The 24,168-nt window shown below is 40.5% G+C and overlaps 1 protein-coding gene across 3 annotated transcripts in view; it reads right to left on the reverse strand.

The window, feature by feature from the left end:
- CHN2 (chimerin 2) overlaps window positions 1-24,168 on the reverse strand; it is a 163,254-nt gene that overhangs the window by 108,130 nt on the left and 30,956 nt on the right. The window contains exon 1 of one of the 3 annotated variants that reach the window (XM_040590755.1): window positions 1,015-1,151. The exons of the other annotated variants lie outside the window; for them this stretch is intronic. Within the exon in view, the coding sequence (XP_040446689.1) occupies window positions 1,015-1,140 (126 nt within the window). The 5' untranslated portion in view covers window positions 1,141-1,151. Of the gene's footprint in view, window positions 1-1,014; window positions 1,152-24,168 lie in introns of those variants that run through there. 3 annotated transcript variants of the gene reach the window in all.

Here is a 24,168-nt window from a genome sequence, read left to right on the forward strand (position 1 = left end):
TTAGCTCTACTGCTTATCTTACCTTGTCATCTTTTTAGAATACCTACAAGCTCCCAGCTAACTTACCAATATTATATTTTATTTTTACAAGCAAGCCGTAAATGCTTCTTTTACAGCATATACTTTGCCCAACAGACCAAATGTTGGAAAAAACGTTACGCATCTTAAGTAAAAGGCTATTCACATTTAAACGGTTTTATAGAGTAATAATATTTCATTTAGATCTGCCTACTAACTGATGATTGCTTAGTCAGATTAGGTGGAACTCCGAATGAGACAGAAGCAAAGCATTTCATTATCATTAAATATTCCCATTATGGCAGCATTTGGAACCCAAAATCAGTTATGTCCAACTGCTAACAAGTACAGTTTAAAAATAAAACACAGCAGTTGCTGACCTAAAAGTGCTCTTGATTATAGTGTGCGGCAAGCATCCAACAGATAAAAGGAAAAGGGATGGAAAAGCAAAAGGGTAACAGGAGGGCTATCCATATCAGTCATAAGTACCAGTCACAGCATCCTCCCGTAACTATTAAGAGAATAGTTTTATCCGAACACAACGCAAAGATAGCTAGAAAACAGAAGATGGTGTTAAAACCACACAAAATTTAAGAAGCACAGAGAATCACATATATACACTAGGGATAACTTCAGCTGATTTATTATTACATTAGGAAGCTTTGCTTATAAATGTTAAGAAAAATGGTGGGGATTTAGTTCCTTCTGAGAGCATGAGAAAAAACCAACCTCAATACATTTATGCTACGTTTTTATTGAAGTGACACATCACATAAATAATAAAATTATTCTGGATCAAGGTTTTGCAATAACTTATTTCTGCTGAAGAGTGAATTATTCAAGAGCAAACTGCAGCTCACCCTCAGCATATCCTTCCCTGCTTAAGCTGCACCAGAAAAACAGCACCTGACTTCATCGTATTTTCAAAGACATGCCTATACCCTATTGCACAGCAGTTTGATTTTCATTTTATCTGATGTCAGTCAATTTACTTACACCGCTGCTGTGCAAAGTCTGGTCCACAGTCCCCAAATGGCAAACATCTTCAATAGAGAAATGCTTCTTTTCTGAAACTAATTTATTGTCTAGAAGAACCACATTTCCTCCCAGCTTCTCACTCATTAGGGTCCAAAGCTCAGTCTCTGCTGGAGTGAGGAGGCCAGATCTGAAAGCAGTCATGTATATCTGATGAGGTTGACGAGACACACGATTGGTGCCATTAGACAGTGAAATTCAGGAGGACGCCGAGTTCTGCCGCAGACAATTTACAATGACATAACCCTTGGCTAAAGGGAGCCCTGAAATGTGAGCTTCCATTTAACAACCCAGCGGTCGTGGGCAAAACCACAACCGAAACATCAACATGAGGTGGTGCTTCATGATCATTAGCTGCAAATCACACCACCCCAAGAAATGCATTGCAGGCACTTTTGATACAGCAGGAGAGCCTTGTACAAATGCTAATCTCAAAACACTCACTTGAAAATGCTCCAGTGGTTTTATAACAGTGGAAGAGATGACTGATTAGGTGCCAAAATGGTTTGATGCCAGCACTGAAGAAAGCCTTTGCAGCTCTTAGGATTTCTCCTAAAACAGATTCAACTTTAACTTGTAATGTCCTTCAAAGTACAGGTATCTTTTTGCATCGGTTCCAGCCAGGATTTCAGAGCTGTGCCATGACTGCTCCAGCTGCTGTACAGAAGTGTTTGTCTAGCAGGCATACTACTTATTGCACGTCCTAGACCGGTGCACTACATTCCATCACCACTTATTCTGCATCTAAACGACTATCTTCATTGTTTTCTGAATAATAGGTGACAAATACTTGCATGGTTTACTTAAAAAGTGCTGCAAAATATGTATTAGCATTAAATTTATCAAAAAGTGAATACAAGTGGGAATAAAATAGCATAATCAGGACTAAAGAAACATCTCCTAGGAGGCAAAAAATGAATGTAGCCTTCGGCTGAGAGAGACCCCCACGACAGTCCAACTCAATAAAAAAATTTATATCAGAGCGCCAAAATTTGATTTATAAAACTTACAATTGCTCCATTGATTTCAGTAGGGTGGGAGTGATTTATTTCAGGCAAAGAGATGTCCAGAATTATATATAAGCATCGTGAGCTCAGAAATGCCAGCGGCCATGGTGTTAACAGTAGATGGTTCTCATGCTCTTCTCTCAGTAAGCTCAGTAGCAGCGACTACAATATACTCAACTTCACTTCATTAATTATAATTATTTTGTAATTATAATTGTTTTGTAATTATAATTATTTTATTCATGCACTATGAGCCAGAGCCAGCCATTCTCTGATTTATTCCTTACAGTCCAGAACTCTTGCCACTGAAGGGGCACTTGAGTTTTGCAGCCGAGTCCAGATCTACAGAAAGATTGTCCTACAACAGAATTCACAGGAACTGCTATAGTAGTAAAGACTAAAATGACCTACAGAACTACTAAAGTATATTCCTCAAACCATCCAGCGGATGAACACAGATTCTGCTAGCTAAATATCTAACCTGATGAAAAAAAGCCCTATTAAAAACCTCCTTAAAAGCTAAGCTAAAAAACTACCAAAATCCCAGCCCAGAAGCAGTATTAAACACTTTCTAATTCAAATCCAGATTAAGTTCAATTCCTTCATCCATAAATACTGTGAAGATAACCTTACTTCAGAACCAAAAGTTGAATCTTTACCTATAACAAAAATAAAGCACAGCAGCCCTGACCAAACAACAGCAGTATGCAATCATATTTAAAAATGGATACGTTCCAGTGGCTATATCCTAAGGTGGCTGAAGAAGTTCACCGAAGCTCAACTTTTTTCTGAATATGCTCATATACATTTACCAGCATATATAGATGTAGATTTCTCTACCTTATACACTCATTAGGATTCAGTCTTTATTTTCACAAGTGTGATCTGTCTACTCCATCTCACACACTCACTACAACTGCTTCGATCACTTCAGGTTCCAGTCGGTTTCTCATAAAAGAGTATATGGAATAATTGGCAAATTTTCTTCCCTCCAAGCTCAGGGACTTATTGGGAGGGAGCACCCTGACATCTGGAAATGACAAAGGATGGGGTTTGCAATTAAAGGACAGCACTTTTTAAATTAAGGTTAATTTCTAACGCTTCTAAATGCTCCTTGTATTACTCTCCATTCCCATAAGTGAGAGCAAACCACAGTCTGTTTCCCAGCCCCTCTGAGCTTTCCTGTGGGGATGCAGCCACCTCGCCCCAAGCCTTATGCAGCAGCAGAACCCCGGTTTTAATCTGAATTTTAGACATCATTGGAAATACTTCTGCTGCCTCAAATAACTGAGCACGTTTCAAAACCAAGTGGCTGTCTACACTGGCACAATGCAGGGGCAAGGTACAAAGAGGGAGACAGAAGTAAACAAATCCAATCTTCAGTGCAAAGTTCAGTGGAGTAAATATTTCTAGTCCAGCAGGAGCAGCCCCGCAGCGCTGCAGTGCTGCAGCTGGAGCATCTTTTCTCAACAGCACAGAAAGCTGTCGTAGCTGTTGAGTACATTGTTGGAGAGGGACACATGGATGAAAACTGCTGTTGCATTATGAGTCGAAATGAGTCTCAGGAGCTTTTCATCACCATTTCCAGGCTGAGATTGCCGTAGCAAGCAGTGGGAGATGAATTCCCTGCCTCCACTCTGATTTCAGCTGCAAGCAGCCGTAGGGTGTGGATGTGGAAGGACATCAAGAAGGAGCTCGAGCGGCTGTGCTTGCACCGGGTGGCACGTCCCAGAAAGCTCCACAGCTGCCCAAAGCACAGCGGGAGGCTGAGCAGGAGAGAAGGAAAGGGGGTAAGGGAACAGCCTGCCTCGACCCCCTGCTGCCGCCGTGGCCCCTGTGAGAAGAGCCGCCCGGCCGTGCCGGCAGAGATCTGCTGGATCACACCTGCGCCTGCCAGCTGCCCTTCAACCCAGCGCTTTAATGTGGTTTCTGCTCTCTCGCGCTACTTGTTCCGGACAAAAAGAGCAGGTCAGGTCAGACAAAACTGCTGCTGAATGTTTGTCTTGGCGGCTATTTATTTCTTTATATATTTTTAGTAGCACGGACAGGGCCTCAGCGGGCACCTCTGCCTCTCGGGCTCATCCCGAAGTGCTTCTGCAGGCTGGGCTAGTCATCTACTAGCCCATCTCACCACCTGCTTCTGAGGGCCTTCAGTTCTGACCGCTAAGGTGAGTATTTTCAGCCAGCAGCTTCACTACATCAAACAGTTATTATCACTCTGAGCACTCTTTTCATTAGCCAAACATTTCTCTACACTCTTTTAAGCTGAAACCACCACTTCTACTTAATAGAATAGCAATTAACTTGAAATACTTGGCTTTTTACTGCAATGCATCACTCTTGCACAGTCTGATATGCTAATAAAAACTGTATGCTAACATAATGTATAAAATATCATCTCTGACTTTAAACTAAACCAAAATTTATTGGCTCCAACTGATGTACCCAATGAATATTAATGTATTGACTTAGGTAGCAGAGTCCTATGCCATCAGGGAAATAAATCAGAGTGGAGGAGACCATACAGTGCACTGGAGAAAGTCTCAGCTTTTCTGGTTTAGTAGAATTTTAATTCTACCCAAATTGAATGTGGCTCCAGACTGAAAAGTAAAGTTGAAATGATAAGGTATTTTATGCTACATGGCAGCTCTCATATACTATAAAATATTCCTTCAGCCCCCTAGTAAACAAATTAATTGGCAATCTTGCAAACAAAAATCTCAAGTTCTTTTACTTCTTCTAAGGCATCATTAGCAATTATAGGATGCTGGCAGGACAAATTATGCTCTCAGTTATACCTCTACAACCCACCTCTCTCTCCTGCTTATGCTCTTAATCCTTACCCAGCTCCACTGAAAATGCAAATCTTTACAATTATGACTGTAGGGATAATGGTACAACATCACTGCAGTAAAAATGCCCATTTACCTCAATGGTGCTTAAACTCTTAAGCCTTGCACTGGCATGGATAAACATAAATTAACCTCAATGTTTAAATGTTTAAGCTATTATTGAGCAACCACCACCCAAAACCAAGCCAGCAAACAGCACTCCTAGACTCCAGAGAGCTACACCCATCCATTTCATCTGAAAAAGGAAGCTGATGCAATGCAAGATGACATGAGAAAGTGATGATTGATTTAGTTCCTCATGAATAACAAAGTACTCCCTAACTCCATGAAGAAGCAGGTAAGTGCAGGAAGTAACTGAAGTTACTTTTGAAACAAAAGTTACAGCAAACAACAAAAAAAAGAAAACTCCAAGTATGGTGGGACAGACAGAATTATCCAGGAAAAAACCACCCACATCTCAAATAGCTGTACAGTTTAGGTGTCTCTTCTGATTTCAAGTTGTGTGCTTTTTTTTCCTGTTCAAATTGGACAAGGACATGCCTACCTTACCCACTTTTAAAAGTTATTGTTATATACCCAATTTCAGCTCTATTAGTTATTCATTTACTGATTTGGAATTTCATCTTCCAAACAAACTGTTACTGCAAATCTTTTGAGAAGTATCTCTTGTGACCTTTGAGGTGTTTTCTTAGAAGAGACATAATTTTGAATTACAATTGTGCAGCAGACCTTGCACACCGATGTCTCACCGAGTAAACTGAATTAAGGTCAAAATCAACTGCTCCTTTGTTACTCTCTGGTACTAGAAACTAACCTAGGAATAAGACATTTTGGCTTGAATAAGAAATACAATTAATGAAGTAGCGGACATTTGTGCTGCCATTAATGCATTACAAAACAAACAGATGTGCTGAAAGTTTGGCTTGAAAAAGCTTTCACAGCATTATTTATTTATCCATCCTACTGATAAATTCTAGTTACTAATACAGTGTACTTTTCACATTCACGAACCAAGTACGGATAAGAGAAACTTAAAAGTATCAAAATATAAAAGTCATAATAACAAAAATGTGACACGACCAAGGGAAGACCAAATGCCCATCTCACCCAACGCACCATTTCCAACAACGGGCAACAACACTGGCTCAGGGGAAGAGTTTGAGAGCGGGACAACCAAGCTGAAGGAGGCTCCTTCCCACACGACACCGTCAGAGCTACATCATACCCACTCACTCTGGAATGCTTTGGACATAAACAATCCCATAGCAGACATCAGTACCCACACAGAATAACCACGGGAAAAGTTTTACGTATGCATTGCTTTTTCTTAACTTCAAAATACAGAATGTGGCCAGCTGCCATTATTTGGTCTATGGAGTAAAAAATACACAAACTGTAGACAAGTTCACTTCTGATATTTCAATTTTATGACTGCTGAACTGCATTGAATTGTAAAAGCGGTAACACTGCAGTATAACTGTAAAAGTATTATGCTGAATTAGAACAATTCTTCTGAACAACATGGCCATTTACACCAGCATCCTAATATAATACATATTTATAATAGAGTGCCTGGTGAGATAAATGAGTCATACTGTAAATAGCCATCAGGGATATGGAAAGTAATAGTTTCTCATGACCTGCTACATGTGTACAAAAGCAGGTGACTGAAATGATGTAAATATTAAGATGGTATCTTTAGCAGGCACTCCTCTACCCTGGAGGGAGAGCGACAGGAACACTGTCTGTGCACCTCCAGCTTCCCTGTGCTTTAACGAACACCCAAGCTGCAGATGCACACCCTCTCCAAGAAGCAGTTCTGCTGGTTAAAAAGACAACAGAGAAGGAGTATAAACACACTGCTCGGTCCCTGGGGGTTAACATCAGGAAGGTCAAAGGCCAAACAAGAAGGGCTTCTGCAAGCAATGCCGGCAACAAAAGCAAGTTCAGGGAAAATGCAGGTTCAGAGAGGAACAGGGTAGACAACCCACCAACAGGCAATATTGAAAAGCTTGCTTCCAGACCTCTGCATTTATCTCTACGGTTTGGGAAAGGGATGAGCAGCTGACAGCATGGATGTAACTGGTAAGGGACTCATGAGCAAAATAGATTCATTTATTCAAATACCTGGGGCTGGATGGGATTCAGCCAAGGGTGCCAAAAGAGTTGGCTGATGTGATTGTGTGGCCGTGATGCATGAAAAAATGTACACGATCAGGGTAGGTCCCCAGCAACCAGAAAAATGTCGATGTTATGCTTACTTTAAGAAAGGCGAGAAGGAGGACCAAGAGAACAACAGGCTGGTCCCTGGACAGGGCAGGACACGCATTCCTTGGAGTCCGCTTCCAGCCACATGAAGGACGAGGCGGCAGTCAAAACCAGTCAACACAGGCTGACTGCTTTCTGTAACAAAATGACCTGCTATGTGGATGAGGAGAGAGAGGTGGATGCAATATACCTCGACTTCTCAATTTTTTTGACGCTCTGACCCTCCTATACTCCTTTGGGAGTTGAGGAAGTACGGGCTAGAGGAACAGACTGCGGGGTCAGTTGAGAACTGGTTGGTTGGACTGCCAGTCCTGAAGGGTGAGAATCAATGGCCTTACAACTGCTTGGCAGCTGGTAACGAGCACAATACCACGACATCAATAGTGGGCTGATATTGTTCAATATCTTCATCAATTACTTCAGTGATAAAGCAGAGCCCTCGGCAACTTTGTGGACAACAGTAAATTACCATTTAGCTTAACCTCACCCTGAGAGATTCAGTTCAGAAGAACCTTGATAAACTGAGGATTGGGACAACAGAAACTTCATCATGTTCTACAAGAAGGGCCAGGTGCAGTCTCTGAGGCAGACCAACACCATACATCACCCAAGGGTGGGAACTGACTGGCCGTATAGCAGCATTGCTGGCATGACCTGGGGGTCACGGTGCCCTCCAAACTGAATACCAGCCAACGGTGTGCTTCCCTCACGAGTAACACAAACACCATACAGAAGGCACGTTACCCCCAACGAGAGGTTAAGGGAGCGGGGCTTTGTTCATGGGGCAAAGGGGAGGCCAAGAGGCAGTCTAATAGTAGGCTACCATTGCTTAAAGAGCAGCTGGAGTGATAGACCCAAACTCTCCTCAGTAGCAGCAGACGATGCAACACCTGGCAAACATCACAAACTACAGCTTGGATGGTTCAGAGTGGACAAGTACGATTAAACTAAATTCAGCAGCAGTGGAACAGGCTGCACAGAGAGATGGTGCAGTGCCTGTTCTTGGAGGTCTTCAAGGCTAAGCTGGACAAAGCCATGGTTCACCAGATACAGTGCTGGAAATTATTTTGATTCAAGACCTCCAAAGGCCCCTTCCAACCAACTTGTCTACGATTCAGTGCAAAGATGATTGCCCACCTCCCTCGCACAGCCCTTTTGCCAGCTGTCTTAGCTCCCAGAAGTGCAGCAGGTAGGGTTAAACAAAGCCGTGGTTTTTAGGCTGCACAAATTAAACAAGCTTGTTTTGGATGGAACAAGGTCAGGAAACATCTTAACCAAGGATATCTGTGGGAAGATCTGAGAAAAGTTACTTCCAGCAAGGCAGACACGATAAGCAATTGAGGATGGGCTGGAAAAAACAGCTGCAACATGTTTCAGTGTTGGCAATAGCTGCTATGTAAGTAGCTGCACGCTTCTTGGCTTCTGCCAGGATTGCTCCCTGAGCACAGCAAGAACTCTCTACCTTTCTCACCTCCCAGCAGTGGCTCTACAAACAGCTGCAAGAAATTTCATGTCTTGTCCTCTTTTTTTTTTTTTTTTTTTTTTTTTTCTTTCCCTGATTTCCAACCAACCAGGCAGGTCCAGCTCACTGACACATACTGCATTTCTCAAACAGGGAAACTCACCAGGAGTTCAAAATTTATCATGCTACATCCAAGCAGAAATGCCAGCCCTGCTGGACAGTCAACATCTCAGCCAAAAGTCTCCCATAAAAGCAGTTTAGAAGCTGATTAACAAGATTTAAACAGCTAATTAGTCAAGACGCAATGCACATAGGTACACAGAGTGCAGGGCTAATAAACTGGTGTCATGATGGTGAATGAAGAGGTAAGAACAGCCTAAACTTCAGCTAATGGCTTCTGATGGTGTGGCACTGGCAGAGGTAATCCAGTGGCTGAAAGCCTGTCAAGAGCCACAAAGAGTAAGTCAGAGATACCACAGGATGCAGTGCTTGGTATATTCTTTCCAAAGGAGATAAGATCAGCATTATCTTCTTCTGCCTGAATCTGCCAAAGAAATGATTGGGTCAGGCTGGCATGTCATTTATGCTTACTTAGAACAGATTGATCTGATCCAGTCTCTACCATCCTTAAGACATACCTGTGCATTGGGACATTCGGACACAAACTCACCAATTACTGGCAAGCTGCTGAGACAAACTGGTTTGGTCCCTCCATCAGGCCTGATTGCCCAAAGACACCTGGACAGAGGGGCATAATGAAACGTTTCCAAGGATTTGTCTCAGCCTTGTAGAAGTTGCGCATCTAGTCTCAGCTAGTCATTTAGGCTACTTTAATTATCAGTCTAGAGAGATGCTTCCAGGTGTGTTTGATTCCTGTGTGAGATGGATGGAATGAAACTCTCTTCCACCCCCCCCACCCCCCCCCAAGACAGCTACATCCCTCCACTCCTACCATAGGGAAGAAGAAATTTCAGAACAGTATGACAACCGGTCCATCACAGGGGAGGTTTTGAGAGGGTTTTTATCTCTACCTCTACAGCACTGAATCTGCTATGTGACTGTGCGCTGGAAGAAAAGATAAAAAAGAAATACTAGATAAAAATATTGCTTAACTAAATTTTTCAGACTTTTGGAAGGGCAATTATTCTGAAGTCAAGAATTTTTCATCCAAAGATATGAGGAGGTCTCTGTGCACAAAGGAGATGCACAACACACATATTTATACGCATGACTTTATCAATATAGCTCAGAGCAAGGTCGCCCTTTCATTTGTCTAAAACTGAAATCCTATTGCCCACATGAATTAAGAGAATGCTGATAGAGAAAATATCTCATGGAATCAATTTCAATCCCTGCATGAATACACACACAAGCTGATTTCAGGGGAGTGCCAAATTTGCCCCTGAAGAGTTTTAATTTATGTGAAATCACCACAGGATAGTTAATTTCCAGTCCAGAATATAAAATTTTGCTACATATTTTGCTGTTGCTACACAGTCAAAGCTCCTGTTAACAGTAGGACCTCTAAAAATATGCCAAAGGAATTTAATGTATCTAACATAAAGAAAACATCCAAAAGCCTCCTGCAACTCAGCCCCGCTATCTGTGTTTTATAAATTAGATGTTGGCTGTGCTGTAGCTCTGCTCAAATATTATCTGTATCCATACTTTTTATTTCAAGTAAGAATTCTTTTGACCATTTTTAAAACAAAGGTAGGAAATGGGAACAGAATTGTAAGTAAATTATTTCTTTTGACAGAGAGACAGGAAATCACTGTTTTAGTTTCTAAATCCTGAGTTTAAGAAGTTCCCTTCAAGAGGAACATTTGCTCATTTTTTAGTGGGCACATGCTTCAACAAAGAAAGTTGAGAAGGGTGACACTAAACCGACAATTAGCAACACTGATTTTGATATCAGAACATGTTTTTTCCTCAGATGAACTGAACAGTGACAATAATGAAGTTTTATTCCTTCCTCTCATGTGACACCCATTTACTGAAGATGTTCTCCTCCGTCCCAGGTCTGCAGGAGGTCAGGCTACCCTCACAAAGATCTCTCTGGAGAACAGAACTGCCACACAACCCATTAGATCCCATAAAAACATCAGCAAAACATTGACCTTTCCCCAGGCTGGATACTTGGGGCTGGACTTGTGGCACAGCTTTTATTTTATTTTCCGAGAGAAAAGCTTCAGTGAAATAAATTTCACCGGCCTGTAGCTTATTCCACTCTGCCAGGGAGGAAAACAAAAGGAAATGCCTAACTCTCCCGAAAAGCATTCAGCGCTCAAAGCCACGCTAATGACAGGGAAGGAAACAGAAGATTACTCTCATTCCTGACCCAAACTTAGCTTTAAATGGTTAGGATGGCACAAATAAGAACAATGACGTGCCACTTCACTCGGTGCTTAACACAGTACAACATCTGGAGCACGAAAGAAACAGAGAAAATAAAATACTAGAGCACCGTACCTGATCTTGAATCAAATCCCACGTATTACTGACAGCTCTCTCCTTTCAGACCCAACTAGTGTTTCTTGCTACATCTTTTCTATTAAATAGAACAGTCTTTTAGTCCTTTTGTAGAGATCAGTGTGCAAGGCACAGAGGTCAAGACGCAGAGTCTATGTCATTAAAAGACCGGCAAGGTGCAGGGCCCAGAACGTGTAAGACCGTGAATTCCCCCCGCGGCCGATCATTTTCAGATCTGAGTGTGGTTAAAATTAAGGGTACTTAGCACTTACCCGAACTGAAGCTGCATACAAAAATACAGCATTGCTTTTAATTACAGCATTCAGATCCTTCTGGGGAGGGTCCTAATGACAAGGTATTTTGTATGCCAAGCTATGTCCCCCTCCCAGCAGGCATCAGCTTTACTCCCTCAATTGACCTTTCCTTGCAACTCCTTTTCAAGAAAGGAAAAGGCATTACAGCTGAGCAAAAAAACCCAACCCTACCAGTAACAAAATGTTAAGTTCTATTTTAAAAATCACTCTGACCTGGCACTGCCACCAAAGAGGCTTCCTCACTCCTAGAAACAGTACAGTAAATTTTATCATTTTACACCTCGAAGTCCAATAAGCTTTCCCGAAATCCTCCTTCAGAAGAAAATGAACTCAAACAGCAACATTTAAAAAAGTTCTTACAGTCATTTTAACAATCATCAGTTTTAATTCTGTAATCACCTAATCCTAAAATACCTTTTGAAATGTTGTCTAATGCATTTGAAAAACCCATCTCCCTCCTGCTTTCCCTTCTCCAATCCTGAGATACACCTAACGCCATAAACTTTCAGGAAAATGGCATCATCCACTTTGCTCTGCATCCACAAACCCACTGCCACTCATTCAATTTAAGAAAAGCAAGTAACTATGGTGAATTGTAAATAAAACAGTATTTCACCCTTCCTTTCTTGGGTCTTTTTGCCTGTTTGCCTACTAGTCTTTTAACTTATCATGTATGTACCAATTAGTAATGCTGCTATAAAATTAAAGTATTGTGAGATGATGAGAGGTTTAAAAGACAAATGGAAATGGCTACGCTGAAATAAGTTTGCGACTAATTCTCACCATGACCTTATCTAACGAAGTATTTCAGGCTTCTTGTGGATTAATCGCTATATTAGTGTCTTCAGCCGAAGTGATCCGGGCATTTTATTAAGTTTCACAGGACACCATGCCTGAGACTATAATGTCCTATATACCACACCCTTATTTTTACTAACATTTTATGAAAATGCACCTTTCTGAAAAGCAGTTAGTGTTGACTTGGAGGAATCCAAGGACAGTGACTGCACCATCTCCCTCACTCATTCACCCTTTCTCACGTCAAATCGAGCACCTTATTTCTACTTCAGCTTTATCTGGTTTCTGTTTCTGATTAATTTTCCACTAAATTAAATTTTAAAAAGCCTTTAGCACTCCCTATCTCCTCTCTGTGGAGGAATTTGCACGCTGTAATCAAGCTCTCCCTCAAACTCCTTTCTGGTAAAATGAGCCCAATGTGTTTTTTACCTTCACTGTATCAAACACATTCAGTACTCGGGTCCCGCATCATTCTGATGTCCGTCTCATTTGCTGTCAACCTTATACAACTTTTCCAGTCTCTTTTTTGAAGGAGATGAGGAGGACTGGCACAGTACTCTGGTACCACCTCCACCAGTGACATGCCCACTGTAAGTCATCAATCTGCTCCTGGTGGGTACTGCACTACGTACGTGTTCTCAGAGTTCATGAGCTTGTTTTGTCACAGCCTCTCTCGAGTTGCGTTTATCACTATCACCCCTCAACAAAACACCAGTCACTGCTTGCTGGAGCACTGTAACCCCATTCTGACACAGTCAATCAGAGATCACCCTTTAAAGCAGAAACTACTTCAGTGTTTTTTCGGACTGGCTCAGCTTGTTCAAATGAGCATGCTGATCCATATGGCTGCCTTGTCTTCCTCATTATGTACATCCACTATAGACACCAGCAGCAATTTTGTGCACTTGAAGATTATTGATCAAAGCTTCATTCCTCTGCAACTCAAACAGCCGTAAACCCAGTTCAGTCTTCATTCTTCCCAAGTACTTTGTGGTAAATGTCATATTACTTTTCAAACCTATTCAGATCACCGCACTATAATCTGTTTCATATTGAAATTACATTGAAAAAAATCTGCAGCAAATCAGCAAAGCAGCAAAACTAGGGCCAATGTCCTGTTTCATGCCAGCTCTTTTCATTGCTCAGGCTATTTGAAAAGCCACAAAAAACCAGCAGAGCTCATCGACACTCACCAAGTGACTCAACTGTCATGGAATATAAAGCAAATCCAGGGAGAGAGAGAAATGCAATGGTGGTGCACTGAAACAACAGCAAACACAGCCAGTGCCATACCTTTCATTATAGATTTACTGTGAAGTGCTAGTACAGCTAAAAGTGGGAAGACTGTCCAGATTGATCTTAGTACTCTGTCACCTTGCAAATAAGCATTTTGCAAATTCTTCTGGTCACAAAACCATAAGAGTGCACACCACTCATATTGTCCAACACATGCATATTAAATGAACTTTCCTAATCAATTATGTAGCAAAGGGAACAAGTGACCAAAGAAGTGGTAAAACCTGAACACCCATCAATAAATATATAATTGATAGAAAGGATAACTTTTCACTTCCCTCCTAAGTTGGTGAGAGTTAATCAGGAGTTAGTCGAGGGCCGCTCTGCATCTTAAGGACTAGAGATTGTTAAAAGCCACTGAAAACGCACAGTCCAATAGATACAAAACACGGTTCCAAGCTGCAAAATTTCAGTCCAAATTCAGACTTTGAACATCTTAATTTCCGCACCCCCCCCCCCCCCCCCCCCAACTAAATAGTGTCTTAAAGTTACCCTTACATTTTATCAGCTGCATTCTCAAGAATGAAGGTAAAATTTGTGGCTTACCGATGCAAGAAAAACCACAGCAGGGATTTAAGAGTTTGGTTTGTTCAATTTAAGAGCACTGCATACTGCCTTCAGCCTAGCTGGCAGGTAGGGGAGCATGAGGGGGAGAGGAAATGTTGCTGGGGGGAGAGCACAGGAGATCGTTTTGAGGCAAGGGAGCACTGAAGACCATGGGGACTCAGCTGCAGATACTGGGGTGAAGCACATGGTGAGGAGGTGAAGTCATGTAGCAGAGTGGGTATGTTACGAACCCATAGGAAACCAGGGTTCATTGCAGTTCTGCTCATGGAACAACTTGTTCTTGATCATGATGATTGCCTAATGAGGAAGTATTACATTCATCCTCTCTGGTGCCAGGCCGCACTGGCATAACTGTACATTTAGCCAAAGACTTCATTCATTGTCCTTTTATACCTGCAATTGTGAATCATGTCTGCCTTTGCATATTCATGCCTAAGCCTGCAATTAACCTCCCAGCCATGTTACTCATGGTTAGAAATTGCCAGGTTCCTGATGTATTATTTATTTATTTTTGTTTGGGCAATGAAGATACGGTAAGCAGATATAAATTTAAATGGTATTCTATATACTGTCTAGCCTACACCTCATTATTAACAGTAAGCGACTCTTATCACAGTCAGATACAAAGTCAACATCCTATGACAGAACAGCCTCTCTGAATCAGACAGTGAGACATTTAAGAACGAATTAAAACTTGGAACCGAATAAAAGGAAAAGCAAGATGCAAATCTTTCACCCAAAATCTTCTGTTATAAAGAATGAGTGTTTGCTTAGCAAAATACATACAAATACTTGTGTTCAGGTATCAAGTATTGAAAATGAGGTCTTCTCCAAATCTGTCCTGCTGTCAGCATCAGCACAATGCTGACTGTTCACACTTCTCAAGCACTAGGGCTTAGCACCGTATATTTGAGGCTAGCTAGGACTTCAGCTGTTTTCAAAAGATATTCTGAGTCCTAACTTTTCAGCTTTAGAAACTTCCAACCAGGTGTTAACAGAGTACCAAGCTGCTAACCTAAAGTTAGGATACAGTAATCGTCACTTATTAATGAAGTCACTGCTTTATGTCAACTTTTCATCTCCTTTTCGTCAAAGGAAGATCTCCATATATACTCAGTGCTTAGCACTGAAGTTCTTCGTTGCATGCTGATGACCCTAAAAGTTCAACGGCTTTGTTACTCAAAACACCCATGCAACAGAATCACTGCAGGCTTGCCAACTGCCTCACCTTGGATGCCCACACTATCAAAGTATGCTCAATTACATTCTCCAGAATGTTTTCAATCTTCTATTTCAGGCATTTTGAATTTCTGGGGACACTCTCCACCACTCAAGTTTCTTGAAAAGAGGTGATTTGAAAGTTACAGGTACGGTAACAACATCCCCTTACACTATCAATGAACATTTTGCCTACAACTATAACAACATTCTCATAAATGTGATTACTACACAGAGTTGAAAGAACTTGAATGACTGTGTTATATGCAGACTAACGTTATGATGTTACAGACTGAAAACAAAGAGCAGCTTCAAACAACCACACTGCCGGAGGAAAAAAAAGCAGAGGGAGGCTCCTCTTGTACCTACGAAGCTTTGAAGCTAGCAGCCTTAGAGGCAGGTCTAGACTAGCATTAAGCCCATAAAGTAAACAAAAAACATGTAGGTAAAATTTGGGACTATCAGTCTTTACAGTGTCTCTTAAAACAATTATTTCATTGTTGATATGCTCCATTGCTTTCAGAATCAAGCCTCCTATTAAAAATCTTCATGTGCAGCATAAACAAAAACCATAGGAAGCATGATAAAAATGCAATTGATAGCTCTGGGTCAGTTACTTCACACCACCTTACACTTCTGATCTCTCAGTGTCATATAGTCGAGTCTTGCTTCCTTATAATCGACATTAGACAACAAATTATAGACTTAAATGTAAATGATAATTGCACAGGGACATGAAACTAGAAGTCAATCTGTTTTAGAAAGTGTTCTGACTGCACTGCAAGTAGGGTGAGAAACAAAAGCCTGATTTCTGCAGTAACACCGTATGAAGGGGTAAACCAGAATTTGTGTGACCCAGTTTTGACAAATTACTATAATACAGATTACCCAGATTTTAAATTTTAAACCAAGAATGAAACAATTTTTTCCACTTCTCAGGTCCAATAAAGAAAATCACTTAATAGCAGCTGGGGATTTGTCATGGTCTGGGCACCTTGTGCAAGAGACCCGTGATAGTTATACTGTTTTGGCTTCACATTCCCCAAAACAGTGAGCAAGTCCATCAGTAAATCTTCCCTCAACAAAGGATGAGTCTGTGCCAGACTGTTCTGAGTTGGGTTATTGAATCTGGAATGTTTGATCAAGCTGGGAGTGGTGCTGAGGCATCTGCACAGCGATGCACAACCACTGATTTCCTTCTGCCCAATTTTTAAGTATAGCAGTATACAACAAAGTACCTTTCTAGCAACACGTAGAGTAGGACATATGTGATTAATTCTGAATTCTTACTAAAAATGTTCTAAACTGTCATTTTAAGGTTGCATCAGCAGCCCCTCCCTGCTGAAAATTTTGTTAATTTTCAAGTTGATTATACCAACCTCGTTCCTTAAGGCACCTGTATGAACTTACGGAATAAATACATGTAACATAAAAATCACTTTCCACAGCATGCAAATGTATGTTGTTGTATAAAACATTCAGACCTTATTTCACTAAAAGAAAGATAGAGTCTTTAACACAGCCAGTTCTAACAGGTCCTAAAAGACAATTAATCTTCAGAAAGGACCTTTTATTTTGAAATGTGAAACTCCTCGTCTCTTAAACTCTCTCTTCTCTATACCTTTTGGCATCTTCCAGTGTCACCCACCACTCTACCAATTAAGTTAAAAAAGCTGGAGGCACTTTCTGTTCCTTTCCCTTGTCCAAGCAGTGTTCATGAAGCTCTACTTCTTCACAATGTCTCTAGGATCATCTCCTTTCCAAAACAAGATAAAAATTGTTCTTTACATCCCATCAGCTTCCATATGAATTGCTGACCTATTCAACAACTGTAGGTCTACCTAGACCATATGTGGGAAGGTTGCTTCAGCATGAAGATTTCTGGAGAGCCCTGGGGTCTCCAGTGCTGTAACAACCTCTTCCTGGGCAATTATAACAACTTATCTTGGCCTTTTGTCCTCTAACAGCATTTAAACTTGCTATTGCATAAATGTTCTCAGAAATCACTGTATTTTATTTATACACGAAGTTACCTAATTACATCAAGCTCAACTAACTTTTTTCCCAAGACTACATTTGCCAAAAAATGGTAAGGCCAAAACCCAAATACCACCCTTGTGGACTAGACAGCTTGCCTAAACCAGCAGATCTTCAACCTCATTCTAATTCTGAGGGTGCCAATGATGACTGCAGCTTTCCACAGACCTTCTGCCTTTTCTGTCAGTGGAGATCCAACTCAGTATTTTATGTACTTTGTTTGCAATGGTATCTGTGAATGGTTCTGACGTGTATTACCTGCACTCCTAAATCTCCTCCTGCCATCCACAGTCCCTCCTGGAGTCCAGACAGCACAGGAGCCACGTCTAAATAGCATCTTAACACACAAAAGTCATGTATTCCATGGGGGAATAATACACAGCTTGCACATGAGCAGAAATCTCAACGTATTCTTTGGTTTCAGTTGCATTCTTGACAAACATGAACCATCTGGTAAATAATCTTTTTCCTCAGCAGAAGAATTAGGACTGACTGAAGCCACACTGTGCAGGTCACACCCAGGTGGTTTTGCTGAGCAGAGAGCAAATGGAAGCAAGAAATTGCATAAAAAGGGTAATATTTAAAAATGGCGTTTTAACATCCTGCAGTCTGACGATCACTTCTGCCAACAAAAGTATTCTGTACTACACAGGATGTAGACTAAGAATGAATAACGCTTTCTGAAGAGGTAAACGGTGGTTTGTTCAGTGATTATCTCATGAGGTTCCCAGTTCTCTCTCAAGTATTTTGGGCAGTATGGCAATAAAACATCAGGCTGTAAGACATGGCAAGTCAAAAGCTTTACCAGTCCCAGAGAAGAGACATGTATGTTAAAATATTTTTAAACAAAGCTAAAATACCATGCTTTCCAAGTTCTGTTTTTCTGCGAGACATTGATTCATTAGCTGCTTAAAAAACAGGATGCAAACGAAGTTTAAGGGGAGTGAAAGCACGTGGGGCTGCACACGATCATTTCCTGACGGGCTTCACCAGCTACTGCTGTGACCACCGCTAAGCAAGAGTCAGAAGCAGGAAATGCTAAGTGTTCCACTACACAGTATTCAAAGCAGATTTTAATAATAATAATGCAAATTATTGGCTAAAGCCGATGTGTTTGTCTTGGATTCCAGTATTTTATAAATTGCCCTGAATATTGTTAAAAATATATGCTTTTCTACTACCCGAGATTTCTAGTTTTATATGATTTCTATACTTCTTGACATCTTTCTAAAATTGCAAACCTGGAACATTTGACTCTTCTGGAGCTAATAATTAATTCTGATAATTAAATTTCAATAAACTGAGTAAGTTTCTGAAAATTCTTTTCATTATGGAGGATTTTCTCTTTAGAATTTATTTACATTGTACAATTACTACTATATATACTATTACTACTATTATACATTCTGCTACTAAACTAGTAGGAAACATACATGGGGTACACATCTTAATCCATGCTTTCAAATTTGTTTTGAAAGCTTTCTCTTTTCAGCAAGAAAGAAGGAACAAACATTCCAGCAAATGCCAAGGTATTCCATGTAGCTTTTTCCTCTTGGATATGGTGCTATTTTCTTTCTTTTTTGTTTTTGGTTTTTTTTGTTAGTTGTGTCTGTGTTATAAGAAACTTTCTAGCATAAATCAAAACACCAGTATTTTGTGATCAACAGCCTTACAAAACAAGATGACTAATGCAGTAAAGCCGTAGTGCCCCTCACTGCATTCAGATGCTACCTTCAAAATCTGTTGCTAAACTCTACCAGGGGTGTATGGGTCAATACCCTAAAGAACTCCGAAGCGGTCAGCATCCAAGCACCTACTCTGACTCAATCTGGTACCACTCTCATAGTGCTACTTCAAACCCAGTCCGCAGATTTTGGATGTAAGCAGTCTAACGCTGCAACAGCTGCTCATGTGAACAATACCATTAGTGGGTTCGCCTATTACAAACATTGTTTTTCCAGAATAACTTCTCTCATCTTCCGGATAGTAAGCAATGAACTCTATCCCACATTACAGAGTATTCACCATCATTCATTAACTTTCATTATTTACGAAAGCAAGGCCACTACCTCTTGCAGAATGTTCCCTAAATTCAGAATTAGGCACTAGGAAACACATAAAACTTTCAGCTAAAGCACATGTAGATTTTAAAGGAAAGCTAAAAAGTAGAAAGCCCCTCAAAACCCAGAGAAAGACAGCATGGGCTAGCGATGCTTTGAAAGTACATACCAGCTTCCTAACACCAAAATGCTAGGTTTCTTCTTTAATATAATTTACTCATTTCTGCTGCCACTCCAGTGTTCAAAATGTTTGTTCCTCCCCTGCCATTTTTTCCTTTTCTATACTCCCTGTATTGGGTTCCTCTTCTAAAACTAGTTAAATTCATTCAGAAATTATTTTTTTTTAATTTCCCTAATATTCAAACTCTGTATGTTCATGTTTCACTTTTCCATAACCCTAGGTCTGTACCAGCCTTTCCCTTTAAATTCCCCTTACAGCTGATGAACATAGTCACTCAACGCTGCTGCTGGAAAGAAGCTATGAGAAATTAAGGAGCAAAATTACCTAAGTTTGAGCATTCCTAAAAATGCTGTGCTTGTTAAGATCTAAGTAATGCAAAGGTAAAAGTCCCTTATTTACATAAACAGCAGGAAGAATGTATGAACATTAACATGCAAACCACCTTGAACTGCAATAGCTTACAGTATCATTTACCAACCGAAATTACAATCAGAAGAATGAAAAAGATTTGGGACGTGAAGACAGACGTCAAAAAATAGTGGAAAGTGGGCCATCGTCCTGTAACTTTTCTGCATGCTCAATATTTCTTCTGCTCACTTAATTACATTCCAAACTCCAAATTTTGGCTAACACATTTGCATATGCTTTGTACTTCAAAGGCTGACTTACTTATTAGCATAGCCTAGTTCCTGTTACTTGTATAAATAACGATGAACAGGAATCACATTGATCTAGCTGCACTAGATTTCCATTCTCTGTATTGGGAATTCTCCTGATTCAAGCTCCCATGGAAATTTTTAGCCAGTCTGGTATAATCAGGTTTTGATTACATACTTCTATGGGGGGGAAAACAGTTTTTCATTAATAGAAGAAATGAATTTTGTAAGGGAAGTTAGAAATGTTTGTGGGCCCAGCTGGAGTAAATTGTTGACGTCAAATCAAACTGATACAAAGTGCTAAATACAAAGATTAGGAAACAGATTATGATTTCATTTTCAAATACTTCGGAAAAGACTTCATAGATGTAGAATTTTACCAATAAGAGTTCAGTTTTGACAGAGTTCATATTACACATTTGAGAAGTATTAGAAAGTTTACTTCATTTAGTGAGATTTTTTTTTTTTTTTTTTTTTGCAAGTATAATAAATCTGTTAATGTATAATCTATGGTACACAGGTCAGGTAAAGTGCATATACAGGCTTGCTCGGTTCTCAGTCAGGGCAATACGCAGGGCCCAAAGCTAAACTGCAGGTGAGTATTATGACAGCTGAGAAGCTGCTGAAACAGACCTGTTCAAATGTCCTTTAACAAAACTCAGCAAGGATTTTATCAGGATTTTTCCTCCTCCATCTACCCAGTCCATAGTCACTCCTTCCTCTTCCTTGGTAAGGAATCTTTCTTCTGAGAAATTGTGGGGGTTTTTTCCTGAAAAAGCACATACTACATGCATCTCTGCTTCCTGCCATTGACCATGGTAGCTCTTTCAAGGGGAGATTTATCATTCTCTTGCAGCACGATCAGAACACCTCATGCTGGCAAGCATGACAGAAAAGGAGCTACACACCAGTTTCTCCTGGGTGGGGGGGCAGGGGTGGAGCATGGGGACGGACAGGATGAAATGAATTTTCTGGGGTTTCAGATTTTTCCCTATGACACGCATTTACATGCATTTCTGGAGTCCTTTGAGAACCTCTCTGGAACCGTCACCCAGCCAAGGCTCGCTCAGAGCCATCCTTCAATAGCAGCTCACTGACAGTGCCCTTCGTTAACAGGAGAGCACTAAGGATGGTGGACAATGTGCCAGGGCCCGTGCCATCTACAAGGGCCCAGGACTTCCTCAGCATCCTCGTTTCCCCAGCTTATTCCAACCAGCTGTGGCCCCAAAAAGTCCATTCGGGTGAGGTTGATCCACCCAACAAATCAGGACATGTTCTCCTCGGTAATACACCCAACAAAGTCTGGGCAAAGCTGCGTCTTTTAAAAAGCGTGCTTTCAACTTTCTTCTAGCCAGAAAACAGTGTACAATTATTCATTAATTTTCATACCATAGAACCTAGTTTGTATAAACCATAGATCCCAAGTCAAAACAAGAACTAAGAGGAAGTTTCAATTTCTTCACAGCTTCTACTGAGCATGCAGTCACCGCCAGCATCGTTATGGAAATGAATAACGCATCCTTTTGGAAACGCACTGACAAGCATCCCTTTGAACTGAACTCCAAACTCAAGATGACTAATGGCAATATGCCAAACATGTTTGTGTGCTAAGCCAGTAAACGAGCCTGTCATCCTTGCATTTTCTTCTGTGCCATAGTCCCCTGTGCCCTGGCTTAAAAGTGATTTATTGCTAATCAACTGAGAAGACATAGCAAGGAGGAAAAAGGAATAAACTTCAAGCCTTCAGAAATTAGCATACACGTTGCTTGAATGACGCTACCTTTTCTGCTAATCCTGCTATAGGTTTCAACAGCGAAAAAGCCTCGTCTGACATATGCTCGTTATTAACAAAAAGACAAACCTCTTTGCTTTCTGAAGTGCAATGCAACTGCTTATCATTCCTTAGCATTTTTGAGCCCTGGTTTAATTTGCTAAGTCTTTTGTCCTTAAATGAATTCATATATGTCAAATATTGCCTTCAGCATGTGATTGTTCTTGGTGCTCTAAGAAAAGAAATTATCTATATATGGGGAAAACTATACTTGAAAGACCACAAATGACTAAAGACTCAAATATAAGAACCAGCACAAGTACTCATGGGTACAATTTCTTTTCTTTCCTTTTTTCTTTTTTTTTTTTTTTTTTTTTTTTGGCTTTTGTGATACATCAATTGCATTAAATGAGATTTCTTCCAGATTTGTTCTTTTTCTCTAGGAGAGCAAAGCTGCTTTTAGAAAACAAAGGTGTGCAGCTCTTCAGCTAACATTACTTATTCTGGAAACGAACAAAAATATACCTAGGGGATGGGTTGTTTGTTCCTTGGCTGGTTTGCTGCTAACAGCAACATATGCAAACAGGCCACAAACTGAAATCGCTCTTAAGATACATGAATTCTTGTCATATTAATATTTCCTACATTATAATTTAGTCATCACTGCCTGTTAGTCAACTTCTAATTTATTAAGTACATGTTTACGAAAAGATTAATCCCATGAAAACTCCCTTCAAAAAGTTAATCTGTCAAAATGAGTAACTTGGAAGTAGCGGATATAGCTATCACATACTCATCAGAAATACCAGAGGGAAGATTGCCTTCAGCTGCATTTTGAAAGAGAAATGCACTATAGATTTTACTATTACAACACCAGATGCTCAGATTTCTTTTAATGGAGTTAAGTGGAATAAATTTCTCAAAAAATAGTTTTATAGATGCTGAACCAAGCATTCCAGAAACACTGCGTTTTCCAAAAAGTTAGTCTTAGCTTTCCCCCCCTGAAATAAACAATCCACAAATCAGAAAGTTTTTTTTTTTAAAAAAAAATATGTCATATATAATAAACCGAACATCGTATTTGCAAACAGAGTTTTTAGTTCACAAGGCTACTTCTTCAACCCCTTTGTCTTGGGAAGCCCCATTTATATACCTGAATTAACAAAAGTGAATTTGGATTTTTTAATTCCTCCTGCAGTTCCAACACTCATTTAATTCAAAAAGTCATCACCACATTTATGTCCCTCAGTAATTCAGTAAAGCGGGGGTATTGGGTACAGACCTCACAGACTTCGCAGGTCAGTTAAAATGTTGTATTTGCAAAGGCTTTGATAGCCTTCACTGAAATATATGTGAAAAATAGTAGTATTTAAATTGTTCATTTGTATCGATGTTGAAATGACACTGGGCACAAGAGAAATTTTTTGAGGTCAGACGCCTCTGTCAGTACCCAGCCTGGACAGAAGGTTGGATGCTGCCTGTTCCAGGTAGCTGGCTCCTCCATCACCAGTGCTGCGCACCAAAATCCTGGCAATCCTTCCAGTCACTGCTTCCCTTCGTCACAGAGGTTTTCGCTAAATATACACACAGACATTTATCCACCCTTCAAACACTTCCTCTTCAGATCTTCCTCTTCACTGTGCACAAGGAAATGTTTCAAGTCACATCCTGCCCCTGCGTGAACTTCACTCGCCTTTAGCACTTCAAGCCCCTTCCAACCTAAAAAGAGACTACAGGAGCGACTTTGCTTTCTGTAATTAGCAGTTTGCCTAAGATTTAAGCCATAACCTAGCTTATTTCCTAAAACCAAATGTAAAATTAGAATAAGACAGGCTCAGTCTAAAACTACACTCCACCCACATAACCCTGTACTACAAGTGTGAGTAGTGAGTACTACGCTTGCTTGATCTATGTTTAGGTCTGCCAGCTTTTCAGGTTAAACGCATTTCTGCCACAAGTGTGTTCCCACCAACCCTTCTGAAGACTTCCTTTACGTAATATCTGTGAAGCACGACTTCAGCAGCCCCGCTTGCTCCCGATCTATGGATTTATCCTGCTGCAGATGAGGTTTTTAATCTCAAAGCTCCTGCTCCTTGCTCTCTTCTGGGCTTCTTCCATGGGAGACTGACACCACTGCATAGTCAGTACCTCCCTGT

The sequence above is a fragment of the Falco naumanni genome, chromosome 4 (genome assembly GCF_017639655.2).
Source record: "Falco naumanni isolate bFalNau1 chromosome 4, bFalNau1.pat, whole genome shotgun sequence".
NCBI lineage: Eukaryota > Metazoa > Chordata > Aves > Falconiformes > Falconidae > Falco > Falco naumanni.